General features: G+C 42.2%; 1 protein-coding gene across 2 annotated transcripts in view; it reads left to right on the plus strand.

Annotated features, from left to right (window-relative positions):
- plxnb1a (plexin b1a) overlaps window positions 1-21,754 on the plus strand; it is a 47,429-nt gene that overhangs the window by 20,372 nt on the left and 5,303 nt on the right. For both annotated transcript variants that reach the window (XM_026367949.1, XM_026367948.1), the window contains 34 exons: window positions 3,226-3,333; window positions 3,455-4,328; window positions 4,445-4,687; window positions 5,857-6,039; window positions 7,384-7,512; window positions 8,359-8,459; window positions 8,536-8,668; window positions 8,757-8,913; window positions 9,035-9,143; window positions 9,500-9,608; window positions 9,943-10,713; window positions 11,750-11,848; window positions 12,113-12,235; window positions 12,520-12,613; window positions 12,722-12,891; window positions 13,597-13,748; window positions 13,825-13,930; window positions 14,940-15,076; window positions 15,210-15,383; window positions 16,210-16,444; window positions 16,531-16,773; window positions 17,129-17,305; window positions 17,443-17,591; window positions 17,792-17,892; window positions 17,985-18,202; window positions 18,335-18,513; window positions 18,604-18,670; window positions 18,932-19,078; window positions 19,283-19,457; window positions 19,741-19,844; window positions 19,945-20,029; window positions 20,569-20,741; window positions 20,926-21,086; window positions 21,259-21,406. In XM_026367949.1, coding sequence (XP_026223734.1) covers window positions 3,465-4,328; window positions 4,445-4,687; window positions 5,857-6,039; window positions 7,384-7,512; window positions 8,359-8,459; window positions 8,536-8,668; window positions 8,757-8,913; window positions 9,035-9,143; window positions 9,500-9,608; window positions 9,943-10,713; window positions 11,750-11,848; window positions 12,113-12,235; window positions 12,520-12,613; window positions 12,722-12,891; window positions 13,597-13,748; window positions 13,825-13,930; window positions 14,940-15,076; window positions 15,210-15,383; window positions 16,210-16,444; window positions 16,531-16,773; window positions 17,129-17,305; window positions 17,443-17,591; window positions 17,792-17,892; window positions 17,985-18,202; window positions 18,335-18,513; window positions 18,604-18,670; window positions 18,932-19,078; window positions 19,283-19,457; window positions 19,741-19,844; window positions 19,945-20,029; window positions 20,569-20,741; window positions 20,926-21,086; window positions 21,259-21,406 — 6,216 coding nt within the window. In that variant the 5' untranslated portion in view covers window positions 3,226-3,333; window positions 3,455-3,464. The remainder of the gene's footprint in view (window positions 1-3,225; window positions 3,334-3,454; window positions 4,329-4,444; window positions 4,688-5,856; window positions 6,040-7,383; window positions 7,513-8,358; window positions 8,460-8,535; window positions 8,669-8,756; window positions 8,914-9,034; window positions 9,144-9,499; window positions 9,609-9,942; window positions 10,714-11,749; window positions 11,849-12,112; window positions 12,236-12,519; window positions 12,614-12,721; window positions 12,892-13,596; window positions 13,749-13,824; window positions 13,931-14,939; window positions 15,077-15,209; window positions 15,384-16,209; window positions 16,445-16,530; window positions 16,774-17,128; window positions 17,306-17,442; window positions 17,592-17,791; window positions 17,893-17,984; window positions 18,203-18,334; window positions 18,514-18,603; window positions 18,671-18,931; window positions 19,079-19,282; window positions 19,458-19,740; window positions 19,845-19,944; window positions 20,030-20,568; window positions 20,742-20,925; window positions 21,087-21,258; window positions 21,407-21,754) is intronic.

A 21,754-nucleotide genomic window follows, 5' to 3' on the forward strand; every position in this document is an offset into this window, starting at 1 on the left:
CATCTAGTGAGACTGGATTTTACTGGTATAATGAGGTCCAAACATGTCAGACTCCATTTATCATGACTTTGTTCACTTGTTTGGAGCTCACACAACATGCACATGAAAAGTACCTCAACATTAGCATCAGTGCAGACCTCATTTTGTTATGCTTCATGTGGTTGAGTAACTGCTTCCCATCACATACAACCTTCTTGGCTCTGGCATAATTGTGCATTAATGAGGGGCATAGTCTCTTCATTTCAGTGGATCTCAGTGAGTGGTGGTCCTTTTGAATTTGAGACCAACTGTCATTGCTTTTGTGTAACATTTAACATGCCACCAGCCAACTGTAATAAGCCTGACAATAAGCCTTTGAGCAACCACAGGGAACTGGAGGGAGGAAAGCAGGACTTGTTCTTTATGGACACGGCAAACCCTGCAGTTTTCCTGTAAAGGCACCGACAATTACATTGCAAGGCTTTTTACTAACAAATTCAATGTAACAATTTAATGAATGTCAACCCAAGACATACTCCAGATTTTTATATAAATTCACAGTATATAATGTCGAATGCATGTTTGTGTTCGGAAGGATTATGCATCTCACTGTGTGTGGTCACTGAAGGCCTTACCGATCTGCTAGTAGCTCTACAGTACTCCCTGGACCCACAGATGCTACTGCTGCAGAGTCTGGGGCCCGGGGCGAGGCGCCAGCTGACCCACAAGAACATAACAATGCAAGACAGTGCTCCGTGGCTCTGTGCCCAAGGTCCCCCACTGTCCCTGTGCTGCTGACCTCATATATTTTATGGGGTCTCATTCGTTCAGTGGGCTGTCACGGCTCATTAGGAGCTTTAGAAATGAACTTGCACAGTAGACTCTCTCAGTGATTAATTAACATGGACAGAGAGAGTAGGCACGACAGATAGGGATAGTTCGGGCAAAAGTTCAATGATGAGACTGCATTCTGAGAAGTTTATAGGGTCAATAAATACACTTGTTGGCACACATGCTACAGGATAGGTAGGTAACCCAGCAGTCAGCTGCAATAGAAATTTGATATAATTCTGGGTTTAGGTGGAGAGTTTTATCCACTTTTATGCTTTAGAGATGTCCGAGGTTTTTCCACCATTGCAGGACTAAAAATCTGAGGATATCACTTGTACACTTTTAATTTTTTAATTTGTTTGAATGTCAATATTTACTCTGTAGTTCCTCCATGACCGTCATTTCCTGTCCCCAATTCAGCAGTTTAATAAGCTATCAGAAGTTATTTATAGGTTGTTGGACTATGCCCCATGAGCAAACGTTCTGCATACCAGCCACAACTCATGGACTCTGGAGACTGTTGGCTAACAGCGTGAGAAGAACCACGCCTCTGCTCCTCCAAAAGCCAGCAGTGGTGTTTGTAATACTACACAACTTATGCACAGTAAAAGTGAAAGTAGATGTTTTACTTTAAATTTTAGTCATCTGTGGCAAGGATCAGATGTTGTAAATAAAGAATCTGAACTTTGCTAAGAATGATTTTATTAGTTCAGAAATCTGAAAAAAAGTTGATCCAAAATCCTTAAACTTTGTCCAGACTAGCTGCCAATTAAAGAGCAATCTAACTTTAAGAGTGGCCATTTCGTTGATGGACAAGGGAGCATGTTGCATAGCCTTAAAAGGTCTTAGACGTCAAGAGAAATATTCCAGATTGGACTTCCCCTTTTACATCAACCACAGCTGCATTTCTCATGTCTCTGTTCTTCCCCCCCCCCATCTCCGCTCCACTCTCCACTCGGTCCCACAGACAGCCACTCTGATCTTATGGTAGTTTGTTGGAAGCCATCATTGCTGGTTGGTAAGAGGAAGTTCCCATGGTGATGGGGTCACTGGAGGCTAGAAATATGACCACTGCATATTGGCCGGTCAAAGAGCAGGTGAGGACGCCTTCTCAGAATAGCAGTGAGAATTTCTCTTTAATTGTTCCCAGGCTCTCTGTTCCAGAGGCTGCACATTAGCTTAAGTAGTTGTTTTGCTTTTAGTAAATAAATAAAATCCTCTAGTCTTAAAAAACTGCCATTGTGACCTTTTCACCATTGTTATGTATAACATGTTGAAATTTATTATTGTGACACTGTCAACGTTTCCATCCCTAAAGAACCATGCTGCTAACATGTCTAAAAACAACTTGAGAAGAGTTGATTCAATAAAAGATGAGGCACAAAGAATTGGTTTGTTTTATATTTATATTTCATGAGGCCTATTCCTCCCCTGTCTTAAAGGACTGTGTGAATTTTCAGCCCTGTTTAACAGACTGTAATCTCCACTCCTGACATTCACTCTTGCTGCTGCTCTTGCAGAGGCTGTGGAGGTTATTACTTACCATACTTCTTATTCTGCTCATGAATAAGTAAAGAGGAGTTCTGAGACACTTACCAGACACATACGAAGATGCATGCACCTGCTCCTGGATGGCCTCTGGTTATATACATGTGCACAAACACACATGTCCACACTCACGCGCACAGATTCCCGGTCTCCTCCCTTTCAACCCCCCTCGCCTTTGTCCTGATTGCTGCCCCAGGGGGTAGACAGTTAGGTGAGATGGCACTGCATGTCTAATGTATTAGCAATCTATTCGCACTACAAAGTAATGGTGCACAATATTGCAATGTTTTAAAAGATCACACTATTCTAGAGATATGGGTTTTCCTCTGCATATTTTTTCTGTGTCAGTGTTGGTACTTAGTGGATTTCGAGATTCAGTTTGCCCTGTTCTCCTCAATGTGCAGGAGTTATTTATTTATTATTGTGTGACTGTCTGTGAGGTCAGGGAAAGGTCGGAGGAACCTGTTCAATAATTGACGGTGTTTCATCTCTAATGTGGAGGCTCTCGGTGTCCACAAACCATTCTCCTCAGTGGTGTTGAGTGATGGGTGTGGAAATGGGAAATGAGAGTTGTTATGCTGAATGCTCCAGCTGTAAGAGATACTATGGCTGCTGGAGTTTGTAATCCAATAATTTAACTCTTCGAATTTGTTATATGCTATTGAGTTCATGTATACTAAGTGTTGTCAGTGGAGATTCTCTGTCAACCAGATGAGGTTATCTGGAAGCTGACATGTCACCAACTGGACCAGCCCTTGCTTCTATGATACTAGACATAGTGACATAATGTGAGAGTAAACTGGAAGCTTGTTTTATTTTCCATCTCTTAGTCATGCCTCTGTCTCTCTCTCTCTCTTCTATATACAGATGAATAATTCTCTGTGGTGTGAACATTCAGACAGAGAGGAAAGGAATGGGATATGATTCCAGGTGATAAAGTGGCAGAAGACTTCAACTTAATAAAGACCATAAATGGTGAGATTTTAGTAAAGGATGAATTTTGAACACTGCATTTGAAGGACATGATATGATTGAATTGAATGTACATTGTGTGTACTCAAAGGTTGTTTAAAAGTGCTCTGTTTTGTTTCCCCAGAATATTTGCCATGCTACAAGGGAAGGCACTGAACTCTACCTTGCTCTTGCTCCTCATCCCCATCATCTTCGTTTTTGTCCATGGTCGCTCCTACCCCCGTTTTTCCCGTAATGACACTGATTTTCAGCACCTTGTGCTCCACCCGGATCCCTCCGTAGGGACTGTGTACGTGGGGGCTAGAGACCACCTCTTCCAGTTGGATGGATTAGATGGACTCCAGCTACAGCAGGAGGAGAAGACCGGCCCTGTGAATGACAACAAAGATTGCCTTCCCCCAGTCACTGAATTCAACTGTCCCCAAGCCAGCAGGACCAGTAATCATAACAAATTGCTGCTGGTGGATCCAAAGGCATTGGAGTTGATCACCTGTGGGAGTGTTCACCAGGGCACTTGCCAGAAACGCAGCCTGGCGTCAATCAAAAAAGTAATTTTCTCTACTGAAAGGCCTGTGGACACGCAGTACGTCGCAGCCAATGATCCATCAGTGTCAACTGTGGGGCTGGTGGTGGAGCTTCGTGGTGGGGAAAAGACAGTAATGTATGTGGGTAGGGGCTATACCACCAGCCACCCACCCATCTCCACTCGCCACCTTTCATCAGAACCCATCTTTTCATATGAGGAAACGGCTAAACTGGCTGTGGCTGGGCGTCTGTCGGAGTATGGCCACCATTTTGTAACAGCGTTCTCACGCCATTCATACGTGTACTTCTTGTTTTATCGCCGTGACATCAAGTCAGTGTCAAGGGAGTACCGGACCTACGCCGCCCGAGTGTGTGTGGACGACACCTCTTACTATTCCTATGTCGAAGTTCCTCTTGTGTGTCGATCACCAACTTCTCCTTCCAGGACATACAACCTCCTCCAGGCTGCCCAGGTATTAGTTTTTCTGTTGCTGGAGACCTTGACTTTCCAAAATAGGTTTAATCGGTTTTACAGTAATATTGGCTGTTTAACCTTCCTAAGCATTTTCCCACATCTTTGTTGCAACAGGTGGGACAAGGAGTAGGCAGGGAAGGCGAGAATCTGCTGGGAGTTTTCTCCATGCACACCAGCTCCACAAACAACAGTCCCTTGGATGCCTCGGCTCTGTGTGTTTACCCTCTGGATGAGCTTGACAAGCACATTGACTCCACCCGTGACCTCTGCTACACCCAGAATGGGCGGGTAGAAGGAAGAGGAGAGGTGGCCTACATAGAGTATGAGGTCAAGTCCAGCTGTGCCAACCTGCCTCTGGTAAAGATACAGAAGATGAAGTGTTTAGTCAACATAACCTGAGAAAATCTTTTTTTTTTTTTGATGGAAGTAAAGTTCACAGAAGGCATCCGATCTTGTTTTCTGCTTGCCCAAGCATTATTACTTGCCTTATAGTACATATAGAATGATAGGGCTATACACCATTATGAATTATTTCCTGCTGTCTTCCTGTGCCTTAAGTATATTGACTGTTTGTTTCAGCCTTCCGATGAAGACAAAACAGAGAGAACATCCAGCAGCCAAGTAACAAGCGATGGCTTGACTGGCAAGATTAAGCTGAGTAGCAGGAAGAAATATGGCTCTAGATAATGGATGGATGAACTTCTTGTAATGAGGCAGTTCTTTAAAAGCCCAGAGCTTCCAGATGACCCAGGAATAGCTTTACCCAGCTGCAGCCCTTCAGAGACCCCCACCCTTACAGCCCCCCCGGTCCTGCCAGCCCTCACAACCATTTAATGGGATTGTTAGGGATCAATAAACCAAACTAACCCTGAGTTTGGTTGCTGCTGCTTAATGAGCACTGACAAGGAAGGACTGGAGTTCTTTTGAAACCCACTGACTTAAGAGGACAGAGAGTGAGAGAAAGAGAAAGGCAGGGGGGCATGGCAATAGAAAGATTGCAGCTCAAAGCGTAGCAGGGAGAAATAATTTAGAGCATTAAGATGGAGAAGGAAAAATGACTGAAAGAAGTGAGAACAGGATAGATGTATTAGATCACAGTTCCCCTTGCAGCAAAGATAAACCATTTTGTTTTGTTTTTTTCATAAAGAGTAGTACTCTAAGGAGACTAAAAAAAGATGTCCTATTCCACTTCCTCCTTCAGGGCCAATTATCTGGAGCCTGAGCCTGGAGGCTTACTGGAAATTAGGATTTGAAGTGCTTGTTTAGCCAAACCAAAAAGCAAGTTGGCTTTCTCTGAATGAGCCTGCTGTAACGTATGGTGCAATCCTCTTATGATGAATTAAGAGGATTCAGAGGCTCTGAAGCAGTAGGAAAGAATGAAAGACCAGTTGAAAAGACACGAGTATGAACTTGATAGTAATAAGCTTTGATGTTTGTCATAGATTAGATTAAAAAGACAAAATAATGTTTACAAATAGAAAGTGTTCACAGCTAATCAAACCTTCTGTCATGGCTAATATTTGCAGAATACCCTGAAGGCATATCCGTGCGGCTCTGACCACACCCCTAGTCCAATGGCAAGTCGGGAACCGCTGGAAGCTAAAGCTGTGTGGCACACCTCCGCTGCACGTCTCACTGCCGTGGCCGTCAGTGTTAGAGAGGGTCACAGCATCGCCTTCATGGGAGACTCCAAAGGGACTTTACACAAGGTAGCTCATGCCATGTGCTGGCATGCACACTGCCAGCTTCTTTAGCTTTTTAGCTTGCCCCAGCATGAATTTCACAATAGGTAGGGAGATTCCAAGGAGAAATGTGAGTGTATCATGGAGATGGCAAGAAATCAATGTATTGTGTAAATATTTAGATCATTAGTCAGTGTTGTATTAAGACAGTTTTCTAATTTCTCATTCACTGGAACCACACCAGTGTAAAAGTTGTGATCTACACGCCCTCGCCTCGCAGCTCTTACTGGCTGCTCCCCTGACGGATGTCTATGAATCATTTCCCAGGAAGCAAACACACCTTTCACCACATAAAGCATTTGCAACCAATTTCAGAGATTTCAGCCCATACCAGTCACTGCAGTCACTTCTGCATCACAATGTAACTACAGCCTAGACGATTTTAGTCATTCTGACATTCACATGTTCCAACAAACACAGGCCAGCATACCAACATGATCCCACATGTAATACATTTAGATTTTTGTTTTAGTGAAATATATTTCCCAGACATTTTTTCCAGACAGATTTGGGTGTGTGTAAAAGCGAAAGAGTGACACATTGATGAGACATAGTTACAATTAGTTAACTGACTGCATCTAGCCATCTGAAATAAGCTTTCGTAACAGGATTATTATAGCACAGCAGGACAAATTCCACTGTATCCAGATGCATGTGCATGCATGTGTGTTTCTGTATTAAAATGCCACGATCAGTGACCCATTTAGACTTTGTACACTTTAACACAGAAGTTAAAGGAATAGTTTATAGCCATAGCACTTTTGTGAGGAGCGATGAGAAATGATCATGCGTCACTAAATATGACATGCAAAACAACCAACTGCATCAATGTTACTAGATCACCAAGAGGAACGGTGCATCTTCTCTTGCCATTATGTGTTGAGTGCATCATCTTAATGGAACAACTGGGTCTCCATTCTGTTCAGTGATCAGAGTGAGAGCTTTATGGAACGAGGCATGAAAACCTCTGCTAATCTCATTAACATGAGGTAACATGAGAGTTTGAAGGCATGGGAATTGCTTAAGCCAGAGGTGTCTTCCTGTGCTCCATATTAGATTTGACTGTGTAGTAATCTCATTCATGGCCACTTCTGCTGCGATCCTGCACAAGTGTGATTTGATTTGCTTTTGAGTTGTAAGCTGAAGAAGATATTCCTTTTGCATCATTTTATTTTTTCCAATCCTTTATCTTAGACCTGCTATGTGAGGAACATATCACTTTTGTCTAAAAGTGCCTGTCTAAAGATGAAGTATGTCCATTGCTATTAATGTATATGTTTTTGAGTCAGGTTTTCTAATGTATTTCTCCAGGTGTATCTTGGTCAAGATGGTCTGGTGGATGTATACGCGAACACAACGATCCATCGCAACTCGCCCATTAACAGTGATCTGTTATTGGATCAGAATGGATCAAACATCTACGTCATGACCAGAACAACTGTAAGTCCACAAACCAGCCAATGATAAAGTTTTAGACAATTAAAAAAACAAATCTTAACTAGTTTCAGCAGCTCAGCGACTACTTCAAATGACTCAACAGATGTATAAGCATCTGTGGCCTTCTTGGTGAGTCTGTCCATTCAGCGTCTCACCCAGATGTCTCCATGCGTGAGACTGAAGATTGTCTGTCATTCACCACCAGATTTATCGTTTGTCAGAGTTTTTCAGGCTTTGATACTTCCTCAAGCTGCGTCTCTCTCGCTTAAAAAGAGAATAAAAGAATAAGAGCCACGCAGCACAAAAGAAAACAGAGGCCAGCTGGCTGATGAGGTCAAAGCTCACTAACCCCACTGTGATGGCTACAACATTCAGCAAGAGGTGTGAGGTCAGGCAAAACAATAGTATTGATTAGTGAAGTGGCTTCCATTGTGTTGGCACACTCCCTGTCGAGTGTCTGTGTGGGTAGCTATAGATGCTGATGAATGGGTTTGGGAAACTTCTAGTCTATACATTGAATGACTCGTCTTACTTCTTCCCAACGTGAACATTTTAATCTGGATGTAGAGCTTCAGTTCTGTTGATTCCTATCTGAGCATGAAAGATTCCCATTGGCATAAAACCACTGGCTGTGTGGCATAAAACAATGTAATATAATAAATACAACTGAGAGACAAAAAAACTATATATAACGAATAAAAATCAAGACAATAACAACGGCAAAGCAATTGGCCTCCATTTGAAAAATACATATTAAGTATTAACATTGTATTTTTTAAATATTTTCATGTTTTTGTAGTAATAAAACCCTTGAGCACTGACTCTCACTTATCTCACTGTCACTTTCAGGTAGAGAAGCGTCCGGTGGCTGAATGTGGAGATCACCTGGATTGTCAGTCCTGTCTGTCGGCCAGAGACCCCTACTGTGGCTGGTGTGTCCTGGAGGGAAGGTGAGTCACTGCAAGTGCTTACAGGCACCCACCCTGCCACTTTCTCTACCTCTCTTACTTCTCTGCTGTATTACAGGTGTGGCCAGCGCCGGGAGTGCCAGCGAGGGTCTCTGCAGGGCCAGTGGTTGTGGAGTTTTAACCAGACTCAGCAGTGCCTCAGTATTCAGCACCTCAGCCTCTACAACATCAGCCGTGGGGAGAAAACTGATGTAAGGCAGTGAAGAGAATGAGAACTAGATGGGAGTTATTTGCTCTAATATTCTACTTCATGCTATCTTTTGCGTCCCTCTCCTTCAGATCTCAGTGTCAGTAGAGGGCCTTCCCAGTCTAGGAGAAGGAGAGGCCTATTCTTGCTTCTTCCATGACACAGAAACACTTGCCTCGCTCACAAACACTGGTGTAACTTGCTCCACCCCTGATGCAAGCAGTCTACCCCCCATTGGCCATGGAGACGGTGAGTGTCTTTGTATTTGATCAGCAATGGTACTCATCGGTCAGTTTTACTAAACAGTCCATTAACGTACCAACTTTGTGGTAATATGCAGAATACTGACAAAAGCTTTGTTCTGATGCAGAGTTTGTGATGGTGACCCTGTCACTGCGTTTTATAAATGTGACTGTGGCAGAGACAGATTTCACCTTCTACAACTGCAGCTTGGTTCAGGAGCTTTCTGGACGCAGGCCGTGAGTACACCCACATGCATTACCTCGCTTAACACTATCAAGGCTACTCTGGCAAATACATTATGCATTAGCAGGTCTGCTAAGTTGTTTTTGAGTTTATAGCCTCTGAAAGAATGTTTATTATATTTCTGACTGAGTGTGGTTAAACTGTATTAAGCTTTGCATTGCTGTTTTATCCAGTTTCCAATTTCCAAGTATGTTTTATATGGGTTTTAATTTAATATAGTATTACAGGAAAGGATGAAACAGCAAATTATAGAAAACACATTTTCACCAAGTCTTAGTTTGTAGGAGTTGCTTGTAAATGCTTTTCATTGTCAATTATTGTTATCATTATTTGTTTTTTTTGCTGCTAGATGCCAAGGATGTGTTAGCAGCCGCTGGGGTTGTAACTGGTGTGTCCACCAGCATGTTTGCACGCACAAACATGCCTGCAGCGAAGGTGTCACCATCTACAACCAAAACGTGAGTCAGAATGGAGGGTTTTTATTGTTATTTAAATACAGATTCAGGGCCATATTCTTTATTTAAGGGAATATAATATGTCCTATGGTTAGCATTTACCACACAACATTATTCACCATGCCGTACTGTGCATATCAGTGTGTGCATGTGCTGTCTGATTGCTGTTTGCTGTAGTTTTTCTTTTTACCATAAATCTTGTTTTAATGCCATTCATAAGTTGCTTATTTATGTTTTGCATACCCTTCTGTTTTATCCTTATTTTGTCTCCTTCCCTGCTTTTTTTTTTTCCTGTCCTCTGTTTTCCCCGCTTGTTCCCTGCTACTCCATCATCAAGTTCAAACCACAAACACCCACCATCCCACCACCCACCAGAAAACTGACTCCTTTACCTCCTACTGTCCGGACTGCTACAACTACAACAACTACAACAACTACAACAACAACCACAACTGAAACAACAACAACAGTAACCACAACACAGCCACCTCCCACAGAGACACCTGCCCCAACAACACCAACTGCACCTTCAACTACTACAGTGACACTACCCACCACCCTTAGTGCTGAATCCACTGCAACCCTTAAGCAGGCCACCACCTCCCCTTTTGTCAGGATCTTCATCCAAGCCACCACCAACTCAAGCGGCTCTGTGTCGGATGTGGAGGCGATGATAGAGGAAAATGTTGGCACTACAAGACGTGTTTCAGAGGAGGGCACTGACAACTTGAATATCACTTATAAACCCCCTCACACTACATTACAAAGCAGCACTAGTGGCCAGGTAGACTCGGATCTGAGATTTTTAGAGCCGTCAGGTGAAGTGGTGGGCTCTTCTTCTGATAGCACATCGACTTCAGCTGAAGTGACCCTCTTAACAGACCTTTCTGTCAGTGACGGTAAGGACTCTGAAGAGACTGACTCGCCATTGTGGTTCAGTGAGTGGGAGAAATCAGAGGGAGAGACTGAAGTGGACACTGCAGGTTCATCTTTCGCAGGCGCCAGCGACTCATTCATCTTCACACAGTCCCCTAAAACAGTAATTGACCTCAGCTCTGAATCTGCAACAAAGTACCAGTCTGATTCTTGGACTGACTCTTATTTTACGGTGAGTGCAGAAGCCATGTGTGCAGCTAGTGTAGATACAGTACGTTGCCACACAGGAAACTAATTAATTTTATACTTTGACATAGTGCACTTATTTAGATTTGAAAGTAAAACTGAAATGTTGATCCCACTCTGATATCTGCCTGTTAAATATGAACGTACAGTTAATAGATGGTTAGTTTAGTATAAACACTGGAAACATGGAGCATAGCTACCCTGGATCTCTGTCTGCATATTAGTGCCTCTAAATTTAAGTACTTTAGTTAAAGGTATGACGGGTATATCCATCTTCTCATCTTACATTTCCAATCAAGTGTGTTCAACATCTGGTCCCCATTTGCACCAATGAACACCATGAGGAGTACTGAATACTACCTTGCCACTGTCTTTATTAGCACTGTTCTTTACAAAAAAGGTTTAAGAACTGACCCTAAAATAATGTAATGTCAGGTGTAAGTATGGAACTGAGAAATTCACAGGTTTGACAGGTTTTACTGACTTGTTGCCTTCTCCCATGGATGTATTATGAGACCTATATGTCTGGACTAAAACATGGCAACCACTCACTTGACTGGAAACTTCTTGCCTGGTACATAAGTAAAAAAGTTTTCTGGCTTCAGGGGTTGTTTGGTGTTGTACAGGCAAATCCAGGCTTGGTGGATCGGAGGAAGATGCTGAGGCTTGTTTTCAAGGTTCAGTGCCTCAGTTCCACGATGGTGCTCTCATGCACTATTTCTTTGCAAAAATTGTTAAGGTCAAGGCAGAATAAATTGAGTGAACCACAGAGAGCTGTAACCTCAAGCCTTTTAAACATCTTTAGCCTGAAGTGGATCATGACCCCGGCTTAACGGTCTTCACAGCTGCACTTGTTCCACAATCCCAGCAGTTGTTCAAGCATGTAGGGGAGCTTGAATCAGCCATATGTGCACAAGTGGCCGCACTGTAATTAATTAGAAGCTCACAGTCCAGGCATCGGGATTTTCTTTCCACTTATTTATAGATATTTTTCATTGTAATGCTGAATCATTTGTCATCAGGAATGTCCGTGTGTGGATAAAGTTCAGGATTCTTCTCTGCTTCCTGTCAATGTGGAAAGGAAGATCGTTCTGGTGGGGAAACACCTGAACCTGTTTCAGGTAATGTAGCCAGCAGGTCAACACCTCTTAGTTGTGTTCTATAATAAAGCTCTGTATGTGCATGAATTTTTTCATGTTAGATATAGAGTAGTTTAAATCCTGAAGGTTTGGAAACATAATCTAGTCAATGTTTTTGGAGGTTAGTACATTTTCTGTTAGATGTAAAAGCTTATAGCAAAATGTTAAGACCACCACAATGTGTCTTCATTTATTTTTAATATTTATTTTTTCACACATGAATGTTGTTGTCGTGTGAATTTTCAGGATGAGAATTTGGACTATGAGTGTGTGTTGGACGTTGACAACCAGTCTGTGGCAGTGGATGCCTTGGTGGAGTCAGATGCGACACAGCCATCACTTTACTTCATCACCTGCCAACCACACCAGGTCAGGAAAGATCTGAATATTGTGAAATGATGGCAAGGATATTAGAAATATTAATAAACAGCCCGTTGTCTTTTATTATGTGGTGTGTTTGAGCTTGGGCTGAGTACAAATGTAATCATCTTTTAATTCATATAGTATATTATATAATATTATACAAGAAACTGCTGTTTCTTGATTATGCACATTCGTATTTGCATGTGTGTGTTTTTCACAAAGCTCTGCATGTGAAGGTAAATTATTTTACATGTAATGGTTGTTACTTCGGATTGCTGTTGTTGTTCTAGTACGCATATTCAGCTTTGATGGAGGAATATCCAGCCATGATCAACGTGAGAAGAAAAAACACCTTCCTCATCGACAGTGCTGAGGATCTGTATGGTGAGCACTGTTTGCTGTGTGTTCTCTCTGTATGAATATGTTTACACACAGTACCAGGTGCTGCACGGTTATTTGACATTAAAGTAATTTTCTACTCTTTCTTTTTAGTGACTCTGTTCAATTGTTCCGTTGGGCGGTCAGACTGCAGCCGGTGTCGCACTGCCAACCCCAAGTATGGCTGTGTTTGGTGTGGCGGTGCTTCTAGCTCGCACTGCGTCTACCAGGACTCCTGCACAGATGAGATCAAACACACCTGCCCTGCTCCTGTCATTCACTTTGTAAGAATTTGACTGTATTTATACAAAGTGTTTTTGTCTGCTGGACTGGTTTTTCAGTGCCTTGTATTTCCCTGACAACAGGGGGGTTTCCACAACCGTCACTGCATTTCTGTGACAACTGAGTATTAAACTGGCTAGGAACGTCTTTTGTAATTTATTTATTTTTTGCTTCACTTCATTTTCAAAATAATTATTGCTCCCTGCAAGAACTCCTCTGTGCTTCACTGAATGTCAGTTTTCAGTGCAGGTGCAGTTGAGGCCTGGATACAGCCTCGTGGTACATGTTTAACTCTGATTAACAGAGAAACTGAAGCTCATGCATGTAAACAATAAGAAAGATACACGGAGGGAGGTCTGGTAAAAACAGACACATAAATCAGACTCATCCATCATCTCCAAACCCTCATCGTTCCACTGTTTTCCTTTTCACTCAAACTACATCTCAAGATAAACATTCAAGTTGAAACATGATGAAATGACATGAGAGGGCACAGTTTGCCTTCACATTGTGCCCCAAGGGATTCTGTCTGCTCACCTTTGTTTGTTTCTAATAAACATAATATTTAATATGTTTTTAGAGAATATATAAACTTATACTTACATTTAAACGCAATAAGCATCTTTCAGCACTTTAGAACCTCTACTGTAATTGTATCAAACCCTAAACCCACTTCCATGAACTTATTACTTACTCTTGTGTTTCAGCTGGACCCAGTATCTGGCCCCATAGAGGGGGGGACAGTAGTGACAATTTCAGGCTCCAACCTCGGTCAGAGAGCTGAAGATATCCAGAACTCAGTCACGGTCGCTGGGGTCCACTGCAGCGTCATCAGCAGCAGATATGAAGTCTCTTCGAGGTAAGTTGTCGCCAGACCTGATAATATACTGGTTTAACTGTAACAGTCGTACTGTATGCATGTATTTATCTTGTAGGATAGTGTGTGAGACTACAAAGAGTGGAGGAGAGAAGAGCGGCCAGGCCTCAGTCAAAGTGAGGGGAGGAGGGCTCGGATTGTCAGCTCAGGTCTTCAGCTTCCAGGTAAATGCAGCATGAGCATGCAGACCTGAAACTTACCCAGTGGAATCAGACAGTATCTTTACATGCACAACAAATACCTGCTTACTGTAAATCTTTTCTCCACCTCTGACCTTATTCTGGACAGATGTTTTTTACCTGTAGTTGGTTACTATAGGACAAAACCCTGTTTACTGATTTTTAGTTACTCATTCATTTGTATTTATATTTGCAGAGGAGAACAGGTTTTCCGTACTGTGTGACTTTTACTAATTTGTGTTGGTTTCACTGGTTATCTTTGTCATACACGTGCATACATTGGACGAGACGCATTAGTTAAATGCATGTCAATAACACTCATTATTGACAGAAACTACTGCAGCACCTTGTCAGCAAGGCTGTGGGATTTCACCACCACGTAGAAGGAAGGATTTTAAAAACAAAGACATCTCTCAGGGTTTTTCACACCCACTTCACAGGCAGCAATTATTTTGATTTCTGCCATGTTTTCCCTGAGTTTAGTTTGGTTACATATATGAGAACACCATATTTTTCACAACTGATCCTGAACTGCCTCACTGGGAGGATGCGAAATCTGTGTATTCTGCCAACATGAAGTCACATCAAGAGTAAATGTTTGTAATAGTCCTCAAATGTAGAGTGTCGCTATTTCATGCCCGTGTTTGTTTATCCAAGAAAAAGAAAGTGCCCACAGAAGATTTCCGACCAGTTAAGGAAACAACAGCTCCCAGACGGCTTTTGTTAATTAGTCTTCTCTTGAAATTGTGCCTTTTGAAATGTAAGTGAATCACTGCAGTGCGGTAGTGTAACAACTCATCTCGTTATTTAAAGTAAAAGGACTGGAGGTTTAATTAATTGTGATACGAGCTAGCTGTGTGGCCGTCCTGCAGTGTTTCCCAGAATGCTCCGGTGTGTCTTAAATTACCCCCTTAGTATTGGATTATTGATTATACATTTTTTTAAATCGCTCTTGTGCGTATTTTCACCACATCCATTGTCTCTCCGTCATCAGGATCCCGTACTAAGCAGCATCTTCCCTCAAAGAGGCCCCAAGGCAGGGGGTTCATCTCTTACCATCAGAGGTCAGAGACTGAGGACTGGACACCCGAGTGAAGTCAGCATCCTAATCGGAGGAGTGCCATGTGTGGTGTAAGTGTCTTTTAAGAAAAAAACTAAACTAACAAAACTCAAACTAAATTTTTAAGTATATGAACAACACATGTGACTGATTTACATGAAGAAGACGAGGAGAGTAAAACAAGTATAAAACGTTTTCTCTCAGGTTAAACATCCAGGAGGACCAGATCAGCTGTCTGACCAGAGGCAGCAACCGAACAGGAGAACATGGCATCTCCGTGCGGTTTGGAGGGGCAGAGCGCCACCTGCAGGGCTTGGTGTATCATTACACCCCCAACCCCAACATCACGGCAGCTGCTCCATCCAAAAGCTTTCTCAGGTGCAGTAAAGTCTAATGTAGAGTACGGTAAAGTACATTTACTACACAAGTACAGTGAGTACTTTTTTTGCTCCTCTCTGCTACCTTTCAGGCACAAATACTGTGACTCTTTACTGCTTTTCCTGCTCTATCTAATAGTAACAAAAATATCCATTCTTGAAAATGATTCCAGTATGTCTAAATACAATATTAACATCTGTTAACAAGGTTGTACATTTTTCAGATAATACTTGCACTTAAGTAAAATCGACTTACTTTTTACTTCTACTGAAAAAGTACAAGGTGGTACTACTGGTTTTACATTAAACGACTGAATCTGAAAACTTGAAACTCGATGCACTCAAATAATTGTCAGCCTATTTATTTATGTAGCGTAACATTAAAGTAGCATATATTTCACACTTTTCCTTTAGACGTACTGTAGAAAAAAGTGTTTGTTAAGAAGTAAACTTTAATAATTAATTTCAATTAACCCTCTAGTGTTTCCCAGAATTCCTCAGTGCCCCTCCTTTATTGCCAGTAAATCGTCTGCATGTCAGTTTGCTAAATCATGCAGTTTATTTAATTTGTCACTGTCGTTTTCAGGGCTGTAGCCAAGATTTTAAGAATACTGAGGTAAAGTCCTCGTCAGCAGATATCTCATCAGTCAGTCAACAGTTTGACCTCACACCAAAAGCCCTTTAAAAATTAAACTACGCATTTAGTAAAATTTTATCATATATTTTATTGCTTGTTACTTGTAGATTTGACATGGTCTAAATGCTGTGTTGCAATACAATGATGCGTTTTTGTCAAATGTATAACTTTCCACCACTTTCCTCTGCAGTGGAGGCAGAATCATCAGAGTTTCTGGTCAGAACCTGGATGTGGTCCAAGAGCCAAAAATGAGGGTCACCCTCAGTCCTCCTGATACTCTCCCTCCGAGGAAGAGAAGGAGCATCAGTAAGAGGAATGAAGGAAGGCTGAGCAGAGGACAGGATCGCCAGGGTCGGCTGAAGAGGTGGAGGAGGATCGTCCCAGAGACAGACTGCCCCGAGGGAAAACTCTGCCACGTCAAACAGGTAGGTGTTATCGTCCCTCAATGAAATAAATGTGCTCATCATCTTTCTAAATTTGTTTTTAATCACTTCACTGTTCTCTCCTCCAGTACGAGTCTCGCTGCAAAGTGAACAGCTCCTCTCTCATCTTGTGCCCAACACCAGCGGTGGGTCCGGAGGCCAGAAGGGCGAGGGTCAAAGTTCACTTCCTGCTGGACAGCCTCCATTTTGACTTCACCACTGTGGGGAATGAAGCCTTCAGCTATGAGTCCAACCCAAAGCTTTACCCACTGAACCAGAATGACCCCAACAAACCATACCACCATAAACCTGGCAGCATCATCTCTGTTGAGGTGGGTGTTAAAAACTCTATTTATATATCTGGAGCTTAGAGTCAACTCTCTTTTATCTTAGTTTGGAAAGAACACAATTGTAAAATCGCATCTAAAATTAACGGAACTGAAATTTCTCAAATACAAGTTTGTACAATTGACCTTAGAATAAAATGGGGCAAAGCCATTGTTTCACAGGCCATAGAGACACTAAGTACTACAGTAAGTGGTGTGGGAACTATTAAATATGTATCTCATTAATGCAGCCTTGTTACTTGAAACACAAGCTACTTAAAATTATATGAGATGGTTTTAAAATGGAGACATTTTAAATTAGAAGACTTTCCCATAATAATATTATATGTTTCTATTCTAGGGAGAGAACCTGGATCTAGCCATCTATAAGCACGAGGTGGAGGCTCGGATAGGTGATGGCGTGTGTTCGGTGAAGACACTGACCCACAATCATTTGTATTGTGAACCACCAGCCCAGCAGCCCCCAGTGACAGCCAGTAAGAAACAGGATGGCATGGATAGTCTGCCTGAGTTCACTGTGAGTACACGTTGCTGAGAAATTCAGTGTAGAGGAACATCAGTGCTTGTTTTAGATGTTTTAAATCATTAAGTCCGACCTGCGCTGCAGTCTCTTCTTTATTGTGTATAAGGTCTGTGTCTGTCTGTGCTTTCCAGGTCAAAATGGGAAACCTAAACTTCTCCCTTGGAAGAGTGCAGTATGACAGCCAACCACAATCCACATTTCCTCTCGAAGCCCAGGTGGGAGTTGGAGTCGGAGCTTCCATAGTGGCCCTGATTGTGCTCATCATAGTGCTCATATACAGGTAAACACTCAGACGTCACTTATTACATTAGGCAACACCAGCAGAGATGAGGTGAGAGTCACACGCCCAAATCTATAAAAATGTTTCTTTCATATTATGCCTTCTCCAGTGCTCTGTAGTTGTTCATTTTGATGGTTGAGTACCTTCACCTCTTCACCTACTTACTAAATGTTATCTGTGTGTCATTGTTGTCTTGTCAGGAGAAAAAGCAAACAGGCCATGAGGGACTATAAGAAGGTGCAGATTCAACTGGAGAACCTGGAAACCAGTGTGAGAGACCGTTGTAAGAAAGAGTTCACAGGTACAAACCCTTTGCGACTAATTTTTAAAAATAACACTGGCACAGTCACCATCCCAAATAACTCACACTTCATTCCCTTTCTCCTCCTTCAGACCTGATGACGGAGATGATGGACATGTCGAGTGATTTGGTGGGCTCAGGGATTCCCTTCCTGGATTACCGGGCATACGCAGAGCGCATTTTCTTCCCCGGCCACCAGGAGTCACCACTGAGGCGAGATCTGGATGTTCCTGAGAGTCGAAGGCAAACTGTGGAGCAAGGGCTGGTTCAGCTGTCCAATCTGCTCAACAGTAAGCTCTTTCTCACCAAGGTGAGCCAACAGGGTTTGATTTAGGGACATAGACTTTGAATCTTTCAGCCTCACTTAGTTTTGGTGAAGAAATAGAACACTACTCATCTCTCTTTTTTCCCTCACGTGTTCTTATCCTTGTTGCGTCTCCAGTTTATTCACACTCTGGAGGTCCAGCGAACATTTTCCCCCAGAGATCGAGCTTATGTGGCCTCTCTGCTGACTGTCGCCCTGCACGGTAAACTGGAGTACTTCACGGACATCCTGAAGACGCTGCTTAATGATCTGGTGGAACAGTATGTGGCCAAGAACCCAAAACTGATGCTCAGGAGGTGACAGAACAAGAACTAACAAATTGTTTTCTTACATTTTAATTGGTAGCATATTTTGTCATAAAAAAACATTTTCTATTATTTTTCCAGAACTGAGTCAGTGGTTGAGAAGCTCTTGACGAACTGGATGTCTATTTGTCTCTTTACCTTTCTAAGGGTACGTACACTGCTGTTTCACACCTGACCATTATTGTTTTTATTTCTTCTAAATTTACTTTACAGCCTTAATCTTTTATAAAGCAAGGTTGATATCTGTTTATTTAGAAACTCTGCATTTAACTCTCCAGTGACGCCAACGCAAATACAGCCCTCGCTCCACTTTCAGCCTGGCTTCTCAGAAGTAGCATAGTGCCTGATCTGGAGACTCTTAGACTGGTTGACTGGACAATTTTAACTTTCCATCTTTCTGCTTGACCAGGAATCAGCAGGGGAGTCGTTCTACATGCTTTTCCGAGCAATAAAGCACCAGGTGGACAAGGGACCTGTGGATGCTGTGACAGGAAAAGCCAAGTATACACTGAATGACAACCGGCTGCTACGGGAAGACGTGGAGTACCGCACCCTGGTTAGAACACATACGTAGACAGTTTATCAGCTGTGTTGATATGTTAACAGGATGTTAGAGGCAATTTTTGTTCTATAAGTGGAAGAGACTTCCACTTATATAAAAACAAATTTCTCATTTAGGTTTTTCAGAACATACATACATACATAAAATAAAAGTCATGTTTAATTACTAAATTAAGTATCCTCCCGTACATCTGTCCAGACTCTCAATGTAGTGATGCCGGCTGCAGCAGCTAGTGGGGGTGCCACTACCCAAACAGTACCTGCCAAAGTCCTGGACTGTGACACCATCACCCAAGTGAAGGAGAAACTCTTGGAACAAACCTGGAAAGGGACCTCCTTCTCTCAGAGGCCACATATAGACTCATTACACCTTGGTAAATCCAGTTTATTTCACATTATTTATTCAGTTCATGTAAAATCTCGACATTATTCTGCTAAGCATCTCTCTAGAGACAACAGCCAATGCGTGAATGATTTATTCTTAAGAAGTCCTGAGAAAAAGAAATCTGCAAGCAGTTGATTTGGTCATGTTCTGATAATTAAGTAGAATTACAATATTAGCAGAACAGTTACATCTCTTGATCAAAGAACTACAGTACCACCTCGATCGCTGTTGCAAACAATTGCTTGATATTACAAAAGCTATTTTCCCTCCAGAGTGGCGTGCAGGTGTTGCAGGGCACCTAATCCTATCAGATGAGGACCTGACATCAGTAGTACAAGGTTTATGGAAGCGCCTTAATACACTACAGCACTACAAGGTCAGTGCAAGTCAATCAAACACCAGCACAAACACACACACACACAAACACACACACACATTTGTCTGTGTGAAAGTTGTGACACAACTGTGTGATGCAGGTCCCTGACGGAGCAACAGTCGCCCTCGTCCCTAGGAATAGCAAACATCACCTCCATGACAGCCATGATTACATGCCTGGAGAAAGTGAGTGTCATGCCTTTTTGTGAACTGTACACACACGAGAGATTTACATGAATACGTAACTCGGGTATGAACAGAATGAGATTGATTTCTCAAAGTGGGATGAAGCTTGACTTGCAATGCACAGGTTTTATTTTGACCTCATGAAGTGAGATTGAAACAAGCATGAAAGAATTAAAAACTGAACAGAGTTCAAATAACCAGTGGAGGTCGCTGTTTGACTTGAAATATGTTTCAGTGATGGGATAAGGTGTGAGCTGAGAGTCAGTCAGCTGTAGAAAGTACAAAAATCAACATTAGTCTCATATATAAATGTATAACTTGGATCATTTTGGTATCGCAATGAATACAAAAATTAGGTTTAATGTTTTCTGTCAGGGCAAAGAGTCTTAGTTTCACACAATATCAAAAAGCTGAACAGGGTTAAAAAGCTCCAGTGTTTGTCACATTCTCCACTGTTAGCCTTCAGAATCCTCTCTTGCAGCCATACCCAAACAAGCCAACAAAAATATACTAATCTCACTGTTGCCCCCTCCCACCAGAGACCCCTATGCTGGATGATGGGGAGGAAGGAGGAGTGAGGCTTTGGCATCTGGTGAAAGCCAGCGAAGAGTCCGAGCTACCCAAGCACAGGAGAGGAAGTGTGAGGGAGAGGGGCGGGGAGAGAGCCAAGGCAATCCCCGAGATCTACCTCACACGATTGCTCTCCATGAAGGTAAGAGAGAAGTGTATGGTGTCCAAAATGATTCTGTTACAAACATTTAGTGGCCGAGCCCAAACCAAGACAACCCTGATGACATCATTAGAGGAAAAGTAGCCCAGTGTTTCGTTTGTTACGAAAGTGATGTTCAGGTTCAAATTGTTTATTTATCTTGTTCACTTTCTCTTCCCTGTCTCAGGGCACTCTGCAAAAATTTGTGGATGATTTATTCACTGCCATCCTCAGCACCAGCCGTCCAGTACCTCTGGCTGTCAAATACTTTTTCGACTTGCTGGACGAGCAGGCGCTGCAGCACAACATCACGGACCCAGAGACCATCCACATCTGGAAAACGAACAGGTAACTGGCCACCAAATGCAGCTTTCAAAAGAATTTGGATGGATAAGAAGGGTCACGAAATTAATGTGTTCCTTCAAAATGTCTCAGTACAGTAAATACAGTAAAGTGTAATCAACGGATCACTGTTATGTGATGTGATGTATATATGTGTAAATTCACTCTCTTGCTTTAGTTTACCACTGCGGTTCTGGATCAATATCCTGAAGAACCCTCAGTTCATCTTTGACGTGCAGACCTCGGACCATGTGGATGCTGTGCTGTCTGTCATTGCCCAGACCTTCATGGATTCCTGCACCATTGCTGACCACAAACTGGGACGGGTGAGTTAACAACACAACAGCTGAGGGAAAGATTATAGAACATGATATATCATTGTGGATTTTTTATTATTGCTTTAAAAAGTATATAACTGTAAAGTGAAATTACGTAGATTATTGCAGAATGCCCTTGACCACTGTATCTACTGACAACTCTATATTCTACATCACATCTTTAAACATACAATATTTAAATAAGGTGAAAAGAATTAGAAATTATTTATACAGTAAGTTTGTTTTTCACAGTCCATTTTTAACACATTTAAAACAAGCTAGTGTGATATTAGAATGTTTTGTATATCTGTGTGCTACGCTACCTACGTGCATATTACCTCTTATATGTGATATTCA

Source organism: Anabas testudineus, chromosome 7 (genome assembly GCF_900324465.2).
Source record: "Anabas testudineus chromosome 7, fAnaTes1.2, whole genome shotgun sequence".
In the NCBI taxonomy this organism is placed as follows: Eukaryota; Metazoa; Chordata; class Actinopteri; order Anabantiformes; family Anabantidae; genus Anabas; species Anabas testudineus.